The sequence below is a fragment of the Brachypodium distachyon genome, chromosome 2 (genome assembly GCF_000005505.3).
Source record: "Brachypodium distachyon strain Bd21 chromosome 2, Brachypodium_distachyon_v3.0, whole genome shotgun sequence".
NCBI lineage: Eukaryota > Viridiplantae > Streptophyta > Magnoliopsida > Poales > Poaceae > Brachypodium > Brachypodium distachyon.
Window position 1 is genome coordinate 14550552 of NC_016132.3, and position 19813 is coordinate 14570364.

The 19813-nt window shown below is 48.2% G+C and overlaps 4 protein-coding genes across 5 annotated transcripts; 1 reads left to right on the top strand and 3 right to left on the bottom strand.

The window, feature by feature from the left end:
• Window positions 1–3256: 3256 nt before the first annotated feature.
• Window positions 3257–4222, bottom strand: LOC104582590 (monothiol glutaredoxin-S9). Its single transcript, XM_010232725.3, has one exon. It carries the CDS (start codon window positions 4081–4083, stop codon window positions 3661–3663), a length of 423 nt encoding a protein of 140 aa, XP_010231027.1. The 5' UTR covers window positions 4084–4222; the 3' UTR covers window positions 3257–3660.
• A 5799-nt stretch (window positions 4223–10021) lies between these two features.
• Window positions 10022–11211, bottom strand: LOC100833478 (fasciclin-like arabinogalactan protein 13). Its single transcript, XM_003565867.4, has one exon. It carries the CDS (start codon window positions 11129–11131, stop codon window positions 10313–10315), a length of 819 nt encoding a protein of 272 aa, XP_003565915.1. The 5' UTR covers window positions 11132–11211; the 3' UTR covers window positions 10022–10312.
• Window positions 11212–13414: 2203 nt separating this feature from the next.
• LOC100823155 (fasciclin-like arabinogalactan protein 11) lies at window positions 13415–14496 on the bottom strand. Its single transcript, XM_003567852.4, has one exon. It carries the CDS (start codon window positions 14330–14332, stop codon window positions 13595–13597), a length of 738 nt encoding a protein of 245 aa, XP_003567900.1. The 5' UTR covers window positions 14333–14496; the 3' UTR covers window positions 13415–13594.
• A 2859-nt stretch (window positions 14497–17355) lies between these two features.
• Window positions 17356–19749, top strand: LOC100833784 (E3 SUMO-protein ligase MMS21). 2 transcript variants are annotated; one of them, XM_024458333.1, is made up of 7 exons: window positions 17356–17486; window positions 17588–17659; window positions 17756–17866; window positions 17956–18066; window positions 18287–18433; window positions 19134–19216; window positions 19300–19749. In XM_024458333.1, the coding sequence occupies exons 1-6, from the start codon at window positions 17415–17417 to the stop codon at window positions 19155–19157; spliced, it is 537 nt and encodes a 178-aa protein (XP_024314101.1). In that variant the 5' UTR covers window positions 17356–17414; the 3' UTR covers window positions 19158–19216; window positions 19300–19749. The 2 variants fall into 2 exon arrangements, with proteins under 2 accessions (XP_024314101.1, XP_024314100.1); XM_024458332.1 differs by having other exon boundaries at window positions 18287–19216.
• The last annotated feature ends 64 nt before the right edge of the window (window positions 19750–19813 follow it).

Below are 19813 nucleotides of genomic sequence, written 5' to 3' on the forward strand. Positions count from 1 at the left end.
CTCCACGCAAACCCTCTTGGGCTCGAAGGCAAGTAGATTCAAATCACTCAACTACAAAGCCTGGGCCATTAATAGTTGTGACTTCTGGACGTTATTGCCGATTCAGTTATTTTTCCCTATATGGTTTGGTAAAGATCAAACATATTTAGTCACCTCAATGACCAAGAGCACTGTAATTCAGTCTACTCACAGAATGAAAAGTGCCAGATCATCGTGTGGCAAAGGTATGACATCTGAACCTCATCATTTCCCTTTGCCTTGGCGAAATTGCTGGTCCAAACAAGACCTTTTCTGGAAGCTTGCTCCTGAGATTATCGTCTGATCTGGAAAGACCAGTACACTTATCCTTACGAAGGTACTATCCTTCTTTTGTTATTATTTTCTGTGTGCCCCCAGTTGCGTGCCATCATCATCACTCATTTGTTTTTTCCCTCTTGTCCAGGGTTTTCCGTTCTGAGCATATCTTTGATTCTCGACGCTGTGCCCATGTCGAATATCCAGATATTATCATGGAGTTTATACACGATTTGGCCCTTGCATCACTCCAGGGGCCATCTAATCTGCAGCCGAACTACCGGTTGCTGTCATGGGCCAACTGCATGACAGGAGCACCTCTTGCCCATCCCATGATTTCATCTCCCGTGTTTGGATAAGATGCTTCAAGCCTTGAACTCAACATTGCAGGTCAGTTCACCACGTATTACAATGGAGAACACTGCACATATAGTGTTCCGTTTTATTTGATAGTCCTTCCTCAGAATCCGTGTCCCACAGTTACGGCTGATAAATAAGCTCACGAAGACCTTCTACCGTAGATCAAATGTTCGAAACATATATTTAAGCTAAGTTTGGTATTAAGTCAGATTATCATAATCCCGTTTATTCTATCGTCCGTTTTTGTCTATTTTGTTGTCTGACTAACCAATTTTTTCTTTCCTTGGTATGTATTTTCTCACACCAGACTACATAATAAGTTAGCCAGCACAATTCAGCAACCGCAGACAACTTAATTTTACTACTCCTTCCTATCCATAAAAGGTGTCGCCCATTTTATATTAAGTTAATACAAATTTTGTATTTTTTATGTATCGGAGTGAGTGCTAGATTATAGCCAAAGTCTAGATTTATTAACCAAAGTCATTTGGCTTTTCCGGGCAATCTTTGCTGCACAAGGACCAAGTCTTAATTAATCGCAGGGTGTAGCCAAACTCTCCTTCCACTAATTAAGATGGGCTGGACTGCATGTACCAAATGTGACGTGTTTTGATGAGCACATGTCCAAGTGCATGACATCAACTCAGGAGTCGTGGCAAGCCATTACTGGTGCTAGTACAAGTATTTGTCATCCAACCACTAGCTACTTTGTCAAACACGTTGATGTCAGGATGTGATCTTCCCAGATCTTCTATCCTACGTCGTACGTACAACCTTGGCCTTCGTCGCGCCACGTAGGCAAGAACAAAGTACGTTGGAGTTGTCACCTGGTTACATCTGCTCTGTTTAATTTAATAAAGCGTCCCGTTGACGGTTTAGACGCGCCATTAGCCTGACGTCAGTTAATTTTCTGTCTTGGTTGGTTGTCGGCAACATGAATCTGAACTCTGTAATCTACGCATTTGGAACAGTGACGTCTTAGCTAACAATCAGAAGCAACTTACCTGGAAGTATAACCATGCGTGTGTTTTGATTAGTCTTCTGCAAATTCTTTGACTTTTTCATCAGCTTATTTTTTTTTACCGCGTCCTTTTCTTTCCCACCTACTGTGAGTTTCACCTCGCCACGTGCTTCTCGAGTTTATCGTGTGCCTAGTGCCTACTCACAGTCACTCTGGTGAATGAGCTCATCTGAATATATCTCTGCGAATTGTGCTTGAGCGTGACGTGTTACCTTTAATTACCAGCTCATGTAGTAACCATGCATGCTGAACAGCTCGATCAAGGGCATTTTTCTTTGATTACACATCATGTCATTTTCCCATTAGGAGAAAAGTCGATTCCCCATGATCGATCGGCCGGAGCATCAATACATCAGCACGGCATCAGCTCTGCAGTAGTAGTTTTTCAACCCGTTCAAGCTGAGAAATTAAAATTTGCATGGAAGCACATATTATACGAGTTAGATTTAATTTCCTTCTTTTTTAAGACAGGGCGATCGACCTTATCCTGAGTTTGTTAGCAAGTACCATTCCGGCCAGTCTACTCCAACGTAGGACACACATATATATACGTGCACGATTTTCTTTGGTTGGTTGGATAATGCGTCCCATTTCGTGTGGTTCAATTTTGGCCATGGCAACTCATTTGCATCCTATGATTTTCTTTTCCCTACGGGCCTACTTGCAACAGCATGCCAACCCATAACCCATTGTCTCGTTCATTCCCTCGATCCCGTGCGTCGTCTGGCATATATAGCGACCTATATTCTCACTTATAGAACGTGCCGTTGGGTCGTGTCCTGTCAAAGTTGCAAGGTTCCTACTTGCATGCCATGCACAAATAGGCCGACATGGCGACGTGTGAAGCTACGCTTCCTAGCTAGCCCGTTCCGCGTGATCTTGAATCGTGCATGTGGTTGTCTTCTTCCCCATGTTTGCTTTGCTGCTTAATTTATCTTTAACAATTTAGGCGCACCATATACAGATCATCATTTAGGAGTAATGATTGGATCGTAGGTGGTTCAATTCGACCGGGGCTCCGATCTTTCGGAGTAGAAGAATTAAGTTAAGTCGTCAGTTCAAAATGAAAAGTAAGTCCATGCATGGCTAAGGCTAAGGGGTTTAGAGTCAGATTTAGGGGTATTTTGGAACGCATTGCTTGTGTTCGATTTGCCACAGTACACGCAGGCAGTACGTATTAACATCGTCCTGATTGATCAGAGTTCCTTGACTTAATTATTCGTGCCAATAAAGATCGAATAACCAGAGTGGTAATCGGCTCCCGGCAGCGCCACGTATGTGAGGCCGGTGATGCGATCGAACGTCCTTGTCGTTGCAGTCAAATAAAACCCCACATCATGCGTGTGATTTGCAGCGTCAGCTCGATTAAACATTAATTAGACCGCGGACGAAATTAAAATTAAGATCAGGCGCAACAAACAACCGGACGTGGACTGGCTTCAAACCGAGCCATTTTATGCCGGGAGAACTTGTGCGAGCCGGTGACATGGTTAAAACGTACTGTATGTTCACAAAAAGGGAAACTTGGAAATGGAGCAGATTCACAATATATACTGCAAAATGAAATTAAGAAGAAGAAGCTATGTACAAGTCTCTTTCATTCATTCACTCTTGGTTGTATTCACAAGGGACATATATGGTCGAAAACAAGCAGAAGTACAGAATAATTAGGATATACTACTCCGTAAGCATAAACACAACATCGTCTAATAATAACTAATTTTTCTCTCCCCTAAAAGAATTTAAGCCTATTTATCTATCTTAGCTACGCTAATCCTACTAGCAGCAGAGCAGCAGCAATTAAACTCACATGCATGATCGATCTCAGGAACAAGAGGGAGAGAAAAAGAAAGATAGAAGAAGAGAGTGAAAAGAAGAAAAATAGCTAGGAGAAACCGAGAAAATATGAACTCTCTAATCAAACCGTTGTAATACTACTCCATCGTCATCCCATAAGCATCTTTCTCATAATTCTCCTTGTTTGTTCAGAGCCAGAGCGCGCCGGCGTCCTTGAGGATGGGCACGAGCTCGCCGGAGATGTGCACGGCCATGAGCCGGTCGAGCCCGCCGAGGAGCCTCCCGCCGACGAACACCGCCGGCAGCGCGCCGCCAGCCCCGGCAAGGGCGGCGCCGTCGCCGTCGACCTCCCGCACCGCCGGGTTGACCCCGAGCCCCTGCAGCAGCCGCTTCACCACGTGGCTCAGGCAGCACCCCCGCCGCCCCACCACCAGCACCGGGCTCTCCGCCACCGCCCTCCTCACCGCCTCCTCCTCTTCCTCCTCCCCGGCCGCCCTCGCCGCCGCCGAGTGATCATCCGCCGCTGCCTCGGAGGAAGACGCCATTGGCGCCGCCGGCTGGCGCGGCCAGCTTGGGAGGCGGCCGGCGCTGTAGGGGATCGCCTGGTACATCTCGAAGAATTTGTAACCCGACGACGCCTAGCTTAGCTTAATCAGCTCGATCGCTAGCTGCTATACGGATGAATTTCCTTCTTCCGCGGGTCGATGCGTGCGGCTGTTACTTTGTTTGTCCGTGGGGGAAGACGAGAAAGGGCAGGGGATATATAAAGGGGCGGTGATGTCATCTGGGGATGGGGATGGCGTCATCATAGCAGGGCTCTGGAGGGGGCGGGGCGTGACGTGGCTGCGCGTCAGCCGCGGTTGGGGCGGGGCCCAAGTGGTGACGAGGGTTACGTGGCGGATGACGATGGAGCAAGAATACGGTTGAGAATACGATTTTGATTGATTGGTTGATTTCCCCGGGGGTGGGCCACCAGGCAGGGACGGGTGCGAGTGAAACACGAGAATGGAGGTGTACGAACAGTGATATGTTCGCATGTTTACATGGTGCAACGACGTCGTCATTGGGTACAACAAGTCAATCCTCTTCAATTTTTCTTTACCACACTTGTTTCGTATATACACCCTTAATCAGAATCCTGTAGTATTTTTATTTTTATTTTAAAAAGTGGCCGGGGAACGGACTCTTCCGCCTCTTAAATAATATTGTCATGCAACAAAAACATGACATCCAATAAAAAAAGGTACTCCTTCCGTTTCTAAAATTTTGGTCGTGGTGTTTAGTTCAATTTTGTACTGAAACCACGATAAGAATTTAGAAACGGAACGAGTATTACAAGCCTCAATAGACTCAAAAAAAATGATACCTTTGCCTACTGAATAAATCGTGATAAATCCTTACAGTACGATTTTTGGTTGGCCGAAATGATTTTCGAAACAAATTAGTACCCCGGTATACAGATTAGTGATAGAGAGGGCCAGGTGACGATGTACACGCAAAAGGTCCGGAAACATGCGCGCACGTCAAACTCTGGAGTCAGAACGATATTGAAAGCCGGTGTAGGTGTTCGAAAGATGCAGTCTAGTTCGCTCGCTGTGTAGATTTTTTTTTTTAAGGTGCAGCGCGACGGCACGACACGACCAGGTCGGTCGGTCACCTGCAAGAGCTTGCTTAGGGCTGCTGGCGGCTAGCTAGCCGGCCGGCCGGACGGTGACGTGTGCGCGCATGCATGACGACCGGGACAAGTCGTCGTGCGTGTAGTATTACGTGTGTGCTGTACTAAAATTGTCCCTTATAGTGTCCATCTCTGCACGTACGCGTACAACAGACACCGGCCGAGGCCGGGTCAAAAACATACGGATATCCATATATCGACCGAAAGATAAATTAACCCTAGCTACTACACATATGACGTGCGTGCGTGTGCATATGCATGGCATGCGTGACGACTTGTAGTACGTACGCGCGTAACGTCCTTCGTGCCGGCCGCTACGACGTCGACGGCGTCGTACGTGGCCGTTTCCTTCTGTACGTATTATACCGTTGTTAATTATTGATACAGTAATATTCCCTCAGTGACATCACTGGCAGCAGTATTTAGGATAAGTATTTAGGAATGGAGGGAGAGTGTAATTAATTGGTTGACCAGCTCATATATATATATATATGTATGTATGTATGTATATATATGTATGTATGTATGTATGTATGTATATATATATATATATATGTATATATATATGTACACACGTACGTTTGCATGCATGGTGCGGAGTATATTCAGACCAGGAGAAAGGCATCGCAGGCATATCGATCAGCAAGGTACCTAGCTAGCCAGAAATTCTAAATGACACGTGGACCGAAAGTCCGATTCCAGGCGCCGGGGTGGTTGCAGGTGCGACGATGCATGCATGAATTACGGAGTACCTTCTAGAAGAAGAAAAATACCCACATATGTTTGCACGTACTGATCGAGTCAGCTTGGCAGCTCCCTCGATCGTGAGTCGTGACGTGAATGCACCTAATTCACGTTCTTCTTTCTTTTCTTTTTTGAAAGACATTTTCCTTTCTCCAAAACCGTTTGCTCTATCGATCAGGCCGGATAGTACCTACTTCTTCCGGTTCATAAAAAATATTATTCATTCAGTACAAAATAACTACTAACTTTATATAAAATGAACGATATTTTTTACGAAACGGGAGAGTACTTTGCTCGTTTGAAAATCACTGAACCATGCAAACGGCCGGCCGGGCATGCAGGCACGTACGTAGGCGCCATTCAGAGGTTGGGCACGGAAGTGTTTCCAACTTCCAAGTGGCTATACTGCTATACAGTGATGTCACCCAGGCGTGTGCATGCACGCATGGGTGATAGCTAGCTGGACAGCTAACTTCCACCCTCGCGGACGATTCGGCAAGGATTTGTCTCGCTCCGCATCGATCCTCTGACAGATGTGATGAGAGCGACAACACCTTACGTGATGCACGGGGATGATCTGTCATACGGAGTATTGTAGATAACGCAGAATTAAAGCGAAATACTCTCTCCATCCAACAAAAATTGTCTCAAGTTTGTCAAAATTTGCATGTATCTAGACATGATTTAGTGTATAGATGCATTCAAATTTGGTCTAAGCTGAGGCATATTTTGTTGGACGGAGGGAGTAGAAGAAAAAATTAGAAGGTCGAGAAGAGATATGGCAACGAGCTCAGTGATATAACTTGCCAGCTATACTTTTGCCGTTTTGAGTTTGTGATCGCTCCTGATCGATTGGACACTAGTACAAAACATGCCATTAGTGGCAGGCAAAAACTGCTATCAGCGTCGTTCGCAGCACACGCCGCTAACTACTGGCCACTGATGGGTTTCCCATCAGTGTCGTGTGCAAAACCCGCCGTAGATAGGTCATCCCTCAGTGGTGGTCACAGGCACATAGCATCTTCGTCAATTAAAAATAAAAGCAGGCCACATGCCTGCATGGATGAATCAACGAATCAAAAAATCGATGAATTAATCAAAAAAATTGATGAATTAATCAACGAATCACAGACAACAAATTACAAGACAAGCATATCACAAATCGCTGCCTAGCCACACCGTACAGCCCGGAGGCTTTGTTGAATCTCAAATCATAAACAAAATACAAACTAAACTTGATGAATATATATCCAGTCCATTTAAGATCTCCCTTCTCTTTTCCAAGTCAAGGACCTACACAGTTCAAAGAGATTGAAGTAATCATAAGCATACAAATCACAAGAGATTGAAAATCACAAGCTTCACAAGAGATTGAAATAATCATAAAGGATTGAATAAGAGATTGAAGTAACAACAGAAGAGAGGGAGGGACATCGGGACCTGTCTTGGAAGAAAACGAGGCCTACCATGTCCAACTTCAACAGCAGCAGTGGGAGCTGCCCTCCACCGTCGCTGTCAGCCAAGGTCGAGCGCACCGCCCAGCGCACGGATCTGGTGGAAACAAGGGCGGATCCGCCGATTTGGTGGAGGGTGGCCAGATCCAGCTGTTTTCGGCGACGGCGGGCCCCAAGGTGGCTCATCAGTGGTGGGCTTTGGAACAAAACCCGCCACTGATAGTAGGGTCACTGATAGGGTGCTGCTATCAGTGGTGGGTCTTTAAAAGGCCGCCACTGATGGGTGGTTTTTTGATTTTTTGGGCTTCACGTGTGATCCATTAGTGGCGGGTTTTAGAGATCCGCCTTGTTTTGTACTAGTGGGGGCATTTTAGCTCGGACTCCATCGGTGATGACAGGAGAATCAGTGTACTCCTTCGATCTTAAATAGTTATCAAAATATTACATGTATTTAGACTTTTTTAAAAATAAATATACACATATTTAGATAAATTTGAGTTAAGATTTAGGATCAATGTAGCCCCTCCGTTCTCGGTCCTCCAAGAAAGTATCCGTAGAGTGAATCGATTGGTTCGGCGTATCCGTGGAGTGAATCGAGTACGTATGTCGGCAGCTTAATTAGCGAGCTGGCGAGATCGATCGATTATCCGCCACGCGTCCGCGTACCACGGTGACTCCGTGAGCAGTGAGCTAGGAGCGTGCGTCATGCATGCTACCCGGCCGGCTGTCTCGATCGATCTGTCACTTGCGTACGCCCAGCAATTCTGGTGCGCACGCGGCCGGCGGCCGCCAGAGAAGTTAAAACAAATGATCTTTCCGGTCGAGTCTACCGTTATCCATTCATGCTTATCTGTAGAGCATGCACTTGAGTTCAGCGGGACGCCCCGCGCGCGGTCGGCGCGGCGACAAGACAAATTATTAGGCTGCCGGGATTTGAGAACCCCAAAACAGCTGCACAAAGCCGCGGCGCCGGCCGTTTCTCTCTCGCGCGCGCGGGCGTGCCAATTCACCACCGGATTAATCTGGGACCGCCCTGACATCAGATATGCATGGTCGGTCGCGCACTCGCGCTGTGTTTTTTTCTATCTTTCTTGAGGTGCTCCTCTCCCTGATTTGAGCTGTGTCGATGTTACGACGGGTAGCTGGGCTCGCAGTATTGGCACCCTGAAAGGCCATAGCATAACTGGAGCCCGGTTCCCCTCAAAAAAAAATAGAAGACTGGATCCCGGTTGCTGTTGTTGCAAGGCTCGGCTCTCTAGGGTGAAACTGAGCCGGCCCATGGCAGGTGAAGTGCTGCTGCCTGCTCCGTTCGTACGCCAATTCCGGTCCGCTAAAACTGGGCCTTGCCACAAGTGCTTTGACTGTTTTTTCTCTCTCGATTCCCATCGGCTCGTGGAAAACACGGAACCCCGTCTAAACTTCGGCGAGAAACCAACGGACGAATTCGACGCACAATCGAATCGGGCCGCTGGAGTCAAACATTCCCATCCTTGTTTACCTGGAACATCGGCATTCGTGACCGAGAGTGTGAAGCCGGCCCAATGGGTGGCTACATGATCAGCCCAGTAGGGTCCATGGTCCAAACGAGATCACTGAGGAGTACACAGTTTTTCCATATGTGGCAATTTTTGTTTACAGACTGTGTGTACGGAACTACGGATGCAAGCGCTGGAGTGCATCAGTGCAATCACCTCTTTTTCTCAGTTCCCCTCTCTTCTATATTACCGGCTATCCTATTTGGCACCACCATGCATTGCATGAATCATTTTCTGAAACACGCACTGGACGTGAACCTCTGCCGGCGCCGCCGATCTGCTGAAACTTAACTCGGTCCACCATGACTAGGATCACATGTATTGACGGACGCCCGGACGGCCATATGCAACGAGGCCCAACCCAAGCCACCGATTTGGTAGGTTCCATGTGGGTTCCATGTGGGGCAAACGGCAAGGCCAGCGCAAAACGAGATAGAAAGATGAGATGCCTCCTTCCAACGGGCGGCGTACCCGACATTTTCTAAAACGAGTTGGAGGGCACGTACCCATCGCTGGCAATAATGCTCTCCCGGCCGTATTGCCTTGCACGGCTCCCACTTGATCCAAAGCACAAAGGGATACTACCTATCTACATCTATAAAGAAAAATCCGCCGACAGATGACTACAGATCCAACAAGAGGTTGTTGATGCTTTTGCTGGGCATAATTTTTAAAAATGATTTCCGTCTTGATGCCGCTTCCTTTTCGGGAAGAAATCTTGGGGAAAAGGGTTTCATCTCTGGATTCTCGCTAAACAAAGCAAACAATACGATACGATGCTGGTGTAAACTCGAAACAGCAGCCTACGTTGTGTTCTTTGCTTTTGGTACAGCGTCGCTTTCAGAGTGAAATGGACACTGCAGCCTGCAGCGTGTTTTTTCAGATGGAAAATTAAGAGCGAAATGGCGACAGCGGGACATCGCTGGCAATCCAAGATCTGCTGCCCGTGCAGCAGCCCCCTCCTCCTCTGCCACAACCCACGTTGGTGTTTCAGTGTTTTCTGCCTGCATTGTCCCTGCTTCTATTTTATTTGCAAGAACAGACCAGAACAGACCAGATCTCGATCTGTCGAACACAAGCAAACTCAAGCGAGATCCAGATCTCAAATGCAGCAAACAGTACTACTGGTAGAATCCAATGCAAGATGAAGCAGCAGTGTGTAGGAGGAGTGTATATCACATAAATTACAAGATACAAATCAGCAGCAGCAAGAAAAGAAGAAAAAGAAGAAAGAATAAAGCCGATGCACATACACAGCAACAAAGTGTTCTTGGTACAAGAATCGACCGACCGACCAAATCGACCGAATCGATCAAATCAATCAAATGCGGAGCATCGTATACTACTACGTATACACCACACCAGCTCAATCACGCAGAGAACGCCACCGTCTTCAATTCTCACCGAATTCGAAGCGATTTCCTTTCTATTCTCAGAGCAGGACTCCTCCGGCGGCGCCGAGGACGGCGAGCGCGGCGGCGGCGACCCACCTGGACGCAGACACACGGGCGGCGGCGGCGGACTTGGTGTCGGAGGCGGTGGAGTCATCAGAGTCGGACTCAGGCGGGTCGGCAATGACCTTCTTCTTCTTCTTGCTCTTCGACTTCGACGGCGCCGGCGCGGGAGCCGGGGCCGGCGTCGGCGGCTGTGGCCCGAAGAGCGCGTAAGGAAGCGGCACCTTATCCACAGAGTAAACCGCCAGAGGAAACTCCTTGCTCACAATGGTGCTAAGCAGCATGTTGTTGCCCTTAACCCCGGTAGAAACATTGACATTGCTCCCGGACGGCTTGATCTTGTACTCGTACGGCCCGTCGGACCCGGACGCCTGGGTGCTGACCTTGCCGTTGAGGGTGCCGAGCATGGAGAGGCTGTAGAACCGGGGCAGCACGCAGTAGAGCATCATCTGGATCTGGTCCTGGGAGGAGAGCCCGTTCATGGTGCCCGAGGGGAGGTCCTCGAAGGCGGCGTCGGTGGGGGCGAGGATGGTGAGCCCGTTGTAGCTGTCGTAGAGCTGGCTGTTGAGCTGCGTGTCGACGCGCGTCTCGTGGAGGAGGCGGAGGAAGGTGCCGTACTTGCCGGACTTCTCGAGGACCGACGTCACGTTCGTCGGCGGGCCCGCGTCGGCGGCGGCGGCTCCGGGACCGTCCGCGGCTGCGGGGGCGGGCTTGGCTTTGGCCTTTTGGGCTGTGGCCATGGTGGAGGCGGCTAGGAAGAGCGCGGCTAGGAGGAGGACCCGCGACGGCGGCGCCATTGTTGGCGAAGAAGGTGGGTTGGTGGGGGAGGAGCGAAGCTAAGCTAGACGGAGATCTGAGAGAGTGCAGCGGCTCGCGGTGTGTGTTTAATAGACTTATAGTGGTGGTGGGTGGCACGGGCCGTTCTTGGGCCACAATCTCGCGGAGACCTTTTTTTTCTTTCCTCCTGACGTCTTCGGCTTTGGCGGGGCGATGTGATTCACGAGCTGCCTGCGTGGACCTGAATTCAGCGAACGGGCAATCTCTTGATAAAAAAAATTGAACATGCTTGCAGGTAAATTTCTCATTTCTCTTCTTCTTTTTTAACGTTGGATCCAACTTTGAAAAAAAAAATCAGACTTAACTGAGCCCTCAAACAGCGATGCCGAAACAACCCTAAAGCAAAGAGAAAATTACAATGAAGAATCGGTGTCTCAAAGTTCGTCCTCGTCGTCACTGCTCGTGGCTGCATTGTACGCCGGCGAAGTCAGGCATTCAGCCAGCCAGATCACGTAGCAAAGCTCTGGCTACGACGTTGATGTTTTACCTCCAAAGCACGTACACAAAAGGGTCGTCCGTCTGTAACACACGCATGGCGACGGTGTGTGTTGTGGTATCACGCATGCCTCTTTTTTTGTCGGTCAGGTGACTAGCTTGCACTACGTGGGTGGTGAGTGCCAGCTTGACAGTGGATGTATATAATACCATTGGCACAAAGTTGGTGCGAACATGATCACACGGCCAAAAGAGACAGCGTCGGTCCTTGTGTATTTTAGGCCGTTAATAATGCATGACGCTGAATATTAAAATCGCAAATCGACGGTATGCAAAGGCCGCCGGTTCGTTCACAGGGACGATCGAGTACGCCGTCGTCGTCGTCTGAGGTCACCGACAGTATGCATGCATGTATATACATGGTCGTCCGTTCTAGCCTAGTGCAATCCGGCTGTCCACGTCGAAATCATTGGTCAGTGCGACAGCGCCTGCCCAACGCCCGGCCTGCCTGCCGGGCGACAATAGACGTAGCAAACAAGGAACTCGATCCATCTCGATTGTTATATCTCCGACTCCGCGTAAATATATATACATGCATGTTAATTCGATCGGTCCGTACATCCATGTTCTAAATTTCTTTCTTTTTTGTTCTTTGTACGCCGGAACGTTTATTCGTACGCAAGCAGCGGAAGCAGCAGCAGTCGCCGAGCCGACAGAGGAAGGAATTAAGCATTGGGGATGGTATATATCGTGCGGCGATCGACGACGGCGACGGCGTAGCGGCCCGGGGGAACGACGTCCGATCCGACCGATCCTCCGTGCGCGGCATGCAACTTCCAAAGAATTTTTTTTGGACAGAAATCCTTCGTGTTGTCCACGTAAGAAAAATGGTTCTTTTTTTTTCTGTTCCAGCAGCGGTGGTGCCATGCACAAGCTTCCCCCGGAATCAAACAGCGACTGGCCACCGAAACCTGCCTGGCGCTAGCTAGCTTAGCCCTTGGCAGACAGCCAGCCACACGTTCATACACATGGACGTGCTGTCCCTCTCACTCTTCCAAGTTCCAACACACTGCAGCACTCTGCTCCAGTCTGTCTGTTTCCTTGCTCCGTTGCTCGATTGTATTCTCTTCGATTCCTAAATACTTTTAGATGTTTAATGCAAATCTGAACTAAAACTACGACAAGTATTTAGAAATGAGTGAGTATGTACGGCCCGTCTACCGCGCCACCGAACCCGGCCGGCCCGGGCCTTGTGCTGATAAAATCCCGTAATTCTGCAGCACGTGAATCACACGGGGCACCGTTAGGAGGCACACCAACTTAAGCAGGAGGGGGATTCTCTTCTTTCTTTCATGCATGGTAAACACTAAACACAGTTTCGATCATCAGCAACTGGGAAAATTCTGTGCAAAACGGGGCCTTGGTTGTTCATCGTCAGACGTCAGTATTACCGTTTTGCTTATTCTGGGTGAAATTATTGATCCTCTTCTTGGTTGTTCTTTTTCCTTTTTTTTTTGAGAAAGGTTGTTCTTTTTCTCTTTGCTTATACAAGCCCATCTTATATAAGCCCGCGCAGGAGGAGTTGACCACCTTGAGGCCTGGTGAATCGCGTTAGCCCATGGTAGAACTTATGTAACCCGCCCATGGAAGAGAAGGCCCAGACGCAGCCCATCTGTTGTTCACTGGGGTGTCCGAGTGTGTCGATCTGTAATTTCTGTCCGGGGTCAGACAGTACTTGAGATAAACTAGCGCTTAACAGGCAAGGTGAATTAGGCTAAAATGTAACCGAGAACAAATAATCCAACGGCTAGATCATTGCGGAATTAAATCTCTTTAATTCAACGGTCAAACATCATCCGCACGGGATCTCAGAGTTTCCCGGTGCTGAAAAAACAGAGAAGGAACGGGAAGAAAGAAGAAGAAGAACGGGAACAGAAAAGAAGCAGCAGCAAGGAAGAACAGCTACTAGATCTCTCTCTCATCTCATCTCACAACAGGCAGGCGGCGGCGACGGCAGCCAAGAAGCTCCACGCGAAACCAACAACACCACCAGAAGCCTTACTAGCCGGCGCCGAATCCTCCTCTCCCGCAGGCGCCTTAGCCCCGCCCTTCGCGGGCGCCTTCTTCCCCGGCGCCGGCGGGGCAGAAGCCGGCGGCTTAGGCCCAAACAGATCATACGGCAAAAGCACCTTATCAACCGAATACACCGCCAACGGCTTCTCCTTCCTCAAAGCAGTGCCCACCATGGTACTCACCAACCCCGTGCTCACATTCACCTGGCCATTGCTCGTGGCAGTGACATTGACCGTGTAAGGCCCGTCGGCGCCGGACGCCTGGGTGCGCACGGGGTTGCTGGCGGTCTCGAAGGACTCCATGGAGAAGAAGGCCGGCACGATGTGGGCTTGTACCAGGGAGACTTGCTCCTGCTGGGAGAGCGAGTTGAGCGTGCCGGCTTTCAGGCTGTCGAAGGCGTTGTCGGTGGGCGCGAACACCGTGAAGCCCGTGTCGGAGCCGTTCAGCTGGCTGTTGAGCTGCGTGTCCTGCTGGGTGGACTTCATCAGCCGCATGAACTTGGTGTACTGCCCGGCTTTGTCTAGCACCGCCGTCACGTTCGGCGCTGTCGATGCCGGGGACGGCGCCGGGGCCGCTGCGGGCTTCTGGCTCAGCACCGCCGGCAATGCCAGAGAGAGCAGCACGGCCACAAGCACGCTTCTGGCTGTCGCCATTGCTGGATCTTGTGTTAGCTAGCTGGGGATTACTGGTGTGTGTCTGTGTGTGTGGCCTAGTGCTGAGAGTGCAGGGATGCTGGGATGGAGTATATAATAACAGAGAGAAGAGAAGGGTTTGGTTGGGTTTTGGAATTTTTTGGGAAGTGAAGATGGGAAACAGTCTGGCTGGCTGGTAATACTGTTGACCAGATGAAATGGCTACCGACACTAGTTGAGAGTAGTGGTGGGGCGCGCATAGATTGGGGTTGGGGGAGCAGTTTAATGGCAAGTTGGCCGTGGGATCGATCTTGACAGATTGGTAGCTGTACATTTTACAATTCTTCTTCAAAGTACTCAAGATGCAGATCGGCTTAATCTGTAGTAAGTTAAGTTAAGTACATGCGTGCCAGATCAACCTCCTGAGTCCTCTATTTCAAGAGAGGAAAAAACAAGTCTGCAACGGAATCCAATTTGCCGCAGGGAAGTCCGTGCAGCTTTGTCTCTGAATCTGATTTTTTTTTTTGAGAGCAAGTCTCTGAATCTGATGTGACGGTGACAAAATGCCATGTGGGCCTCTGGGGAAAGAACAAAACAAAAGGCAAAGCCTGCATTGTTACTAGCCGTTGCACACCGTTATCTCTGAACGGAGGATTTGCACGCACGATTTCAAATTGCCAGGAGCAGGCAGGATGCCGAAACTTGGTGCAAGACGACCAAGCAAACATGTCTGTCTATTATCGTTAGTCGTCCCAGGCACGACGAAGCGGAGGAGGCTGTGGCAGCTGCAGACAGAGCCCAGCGGCTTCCAATAAAACTGTCCGGCTGCTGGAGCCGGCGTATAATTGCTTTGCTGGAACAAGAGGATAAAGCTATAGTATTCATGCATCAACTTGGCCGCGTCTTGCTCGCCGCAATGATTTGCTTCCGGCTTTTATACACCCCGGCATACTATTAACTTGCATTTGCTCAAACGCTAGAGGAGGAGGAGGAGAAGGCGATCAAGAACGGCCGGAAATTTATATCTGCTCTCGTGGCCGCAAAACAGAAAACAGCTCCATCGAACGCACAGAAAAAATGTCCCCGGCCGGAAACTCGCACTCCATATAGCAACAGGAGTATCAAACTCTGTAATCAAGGCACCAAAACTACTACTGTACGTTCAGTATCAATCTCCAAGGAGAGAGATCTCTCCTTGACTCGCGTAAACAACTAAAACTGCCTCTTGCACTGCACGGGTCAACCGAGCGAACGATCGATCTCGCATCCTCCTTCGCGATATGCAGATGCGGAGGCTCCTCTGTTTCTTCTGAACCTGGATGCGCCACACTTTGGAATTCGGGGTCAAGTCAGAGAGGCTGATTACATATGAGAGCAGTGGTATACTTTTTTTTTGCGAAGAAAGAGTAGTAGAATACGACAAGAGAGCAAGGTATGTGTTATACTTCCTCCGTTCCAAAATAACTGAACGTGGATAATAATCTATACAAATTCATATCATTTATTTTGAAACCGAGGAATATAATTAGCACCGGCCGCCGTGCAGAAACCGGAACGTGGTTCCCCGTACGTGAGATTAATTTACACGGGTAACTGGGCAATACATCAGTGGCAGTATAACGAACTGCAAGAGTAGCACGGCTTGATTAAAGAACTATGGTATAGCTATCGGTGTCGCAGCATTTGATGCTCAGCTAAAGTTGACTCGCCACATGCTGATGAGCCGGGGCTGCTGGCTATACATGCTTGCTTGCTGGCATCCACATGGCAACTTGAATTAAAGATATTGCTATGCTACAAATTTCAATTCTGATTTTTTTGGGGTGAAGGATTAAAGCTCAGTGTAACCAGTGCAGTAATACAGTAAATTTGAAATTTATACTCCACCACGGGTCGATTTATCTGTGTGATCGGGAGTTCGAGACGTACTTGTGGAGAGAGGGAAGAGCGGTGAACCTTAGCTGTCCTGATGCTAGCCGGCACCCTTCTTCCTCTTGAGACCGTGATCCAAGGAGATGCATGACTAATTTAAAGTCGTACTCCTTCGGCATCAAGTGACTTCAATTTTGTCGAGTGACTTCAATTTTCTCAAATATGTATGTATTTACACTTAAAATAAATTAGATACATGTAATATTTCGTTACTTAATATGTAACGGAGTGCGTAGTATAGATGTTAGCTTACACTTGTCGAGTTGTTCTTCGGCGAACGAGTCTCTAGCTCAGTGGTTAGGGGATCCAGTAGCACCCCTTTGGTTCTGGTTCGACTCCTTCGGGAGGCGAATTTCAGGCTGAAGGGTTAAAAAAATGCACTCATTTGTCCCATACTAAATCACAGGTCTAAGGCTTGATCTCATGTGATCCCGCGATACCGTTGTGTATGGGTGGGACATGAAGTTCGGACATTTTCTATATTTCTTTCCATTGAAATCGACCATGCATGTTTGGTGTTATTGCCTGGTCGATCTAGCTTGAAAGTTATGCACAAGTGAACACGAGGAAGACGATTCTAGCTTGGTCTTATTGCCTGGCTGGCACTGCCACTGTCCACTTGTCTAGGCTTAGCAGGGCAGGCAGGTGCAGCTGGCCATCACATGAATGGCACATGAGATACAGAACGACCGGATCGGATGAGATGAGGATCCAAAGTCCTAGCCGTTCATTCAGGCTGTTGGATTTTGGTGTCTGTAGTGTACCGTCTTTGGAAGCTCGACTTGTCAGTCCTGACTGCAGAATTGCGTTACGTACGCCGGCGGTCGCTGCTTCCTGTGCTGCGTTCTTGTGTCGTCCCTGCTGAGTGCTGACTAGCATTTTCGGGTGTTACTGTGTTGCTGTGACTCCGATCCACAGACCAAACGGTCGCACTAAAAAATTCTCCTTGGCTAGTTGGCGAAGACAATATGAACTTTTGGGTGAAAGAAGAAAAAAAACTGGAGTCTAATTCGGCCTGGACAAGCATGGAGCCCATTAACGGATAATGGGCCTGGTAAACCTGCTCTCTTAAAGTCCATAAAAGCGAGTTGTCAGGCAGCCCATCCCACTAACTAACTGTTTCCCTCCATTCCCTCGCGCACAGAAGGGGAGCCGCGGGAGTTCGCCGGAGATGTCGTCGGCGGCCATGAAGCTCGCAAACGCTGCTGACACTAGCTCGGAAGAGTCCCAATCCCTCATCGCGGTAAGAGCCTTCTATCCCCCCTGCATCTCTCCGCCGACCAGACCAACCCCATCTACCTCAGTCCGCAAAACCCTAATACCGAAAATTCCCCAATCCCGCAGGACATGCGCAAGGCCGTCAACACATTGAGGTCCATCGCCGTCGAGTACGAGAAGGAAAACAGGCCCGACAAGGCACGCGACCGCTCCGCATTTTGCCCCCACAAGAGCGCCACGCCTGGAATCGAATCGAAAACCCCTAACCCCTGAAGCCCGTGAATTTTTTTAAAGGTCAAGGAGGTCGAGAAGGAAATGCTGGAGCTCTTGGCTTCATACGAGGACTGCGCGTTCCTAGCCGAGGCGGTCAAGGCAGTGCCTCAGATATACCAGCCGTCTGATCAGGTGCGGTGGCCTGTCATGCTTTTGTTGGGGGCCTTCGAATTGGGAGCAAATCTGGCTAATTGTGCGGCCTTTATGGTTTTTGTTCAAAGCCTACGGATTTCAAAAAGCTAATCGAGGCGGAGGTTACCAAAATCAAGGGTAACTCACGAGTGTCGGGACATTGCCAGCAGCTCGTTCGGCAGTTCAGAGAGGTTGTTTGGGTATGTGCTACAGAGAGTTGTATTGGTGGTTGTTGAGAGGATTATTTACAGTTATGCACTGCTATATATGATTATGCTTTTGTTTGGTGTTCAGGTATTGTCAAAAGAGGCACACAAAAGATGTTAAAGTTCTTTTGAGCTATCTGTTTGGGAAAGAATGTATCTGTTTGTGTTTGATTTCAAAATGCCTGACATATTTGTGTACTGTTATTTTCTGCAGGATGTTCATCATGCAGGTCAGCCCATGCCTGGAGATGAACAAGAGGAGCTCGTTATGACTAGCACCCAGAGGAACATCCTAAATATCAAATGCCCAATAACTATGAAGCCCATAATTGAGTTGACAGATCCAGTTCGCTGGAAAGCAGTTAGTGCCCTGCTTGGTTTTATGTCGAAGCTCTTTGAAAATTGTGTCATCGCTCAACTTAAATGGTTGAATCTTGAGCTACATACTATTTAGTAAACAATCGCTGAAAAAATCTCACTTTCTCATTGTGTTTCCACTGGTTAATAACCGGTTGAATTTTTTTAGCACGACATCATGTTCTAAAGATTAACTTTCCACCTGCAAATATCAAGTTTTGTACGCATGAGTCGGTGGCCTACAGTTCCATTTTACTACTCCCTCCATCCGGAAGTAAGACTATACAAATCCAAGTCACTTATTTCCGGACGTAGGGAGTACTATTTTTGTTTTGCCTCTACCCTTTCAATCTCATTAAAATCGTCAGGATCTGTTAGCCCCTTGTGTATGATCCACATGCTATAAAAAACATCAGGATTTGGTTAACGCTTGTGCATGATCAGCAATTCAGCATGCTATAAGCAAGCATGTTTTCTCTGTTAACAAACCCTGTCATTCCGTCAGTAAAACTAGTTCGGAATTGTCAATCAAACAACTAGGAGTGCTACCAATCGAACTTCTGATTATTGATTTTGATTTATTTTGCTCATTTAACGAGTTTTACCAATCGACACAATAGTAGAAGACTAGAATTTGTGCACATACCGAATATTTTCAATTCCAAATACTGACACTATATGCTTCCTTTCCTTTCCCTCTGCAGTACGGAGTGCAGACACATATATGACAAGAATCCTATTATAACTTACATGAGAAACAACAAACCTCCGCGGTGCCCTATTGCAGGTATATGCCATTACTCTTTGCACCCCTTGGTTCTTTCCAATTCCATTCACAAGGTCCTAACTTCAGTTTATTTGTTCAACCAGGTTGCCCAAAGATGTTACACATAGGGAATGTTAAATGCGATTCCATGCTCCGAGTCGAAATCGATGAGTTCCGTTCATCAGGGGCTGCTGATTCAATTGCTTCAGATATAGAAGTTATCTCGGACTTGGATGATGACGAGGAGGAGCCAATGGATGAGGACAACGGCGATGAGTACGAGAGGAGGGTGTGGCAAGTTTGGTATGTAGGATGATGCTAGCTCTTAGAACTGTTCAGGACGTACTTGTCTGGACCATCACTGCGGTCTGGCTGGCACCTTTTCATCTTTGGTGTTCTTTGTAAGAAACGTGAGTCTTGTGTAGGTTAGCTACTTAGCTGAAGTAATGTAGCAGGCTTAGCTGAAATATATCGAAGTATCGTTCAAACTCTTGGTCTGAAACAGTGTTCTGTTCCATTTAATGAAATAGCTCTTGGTTTCCTCTATAGAATAAGCTTGGGAAGAATGTTAGCTTTGCCCAATATCAATCACATTAAGACGCACACGATCGCAAAATC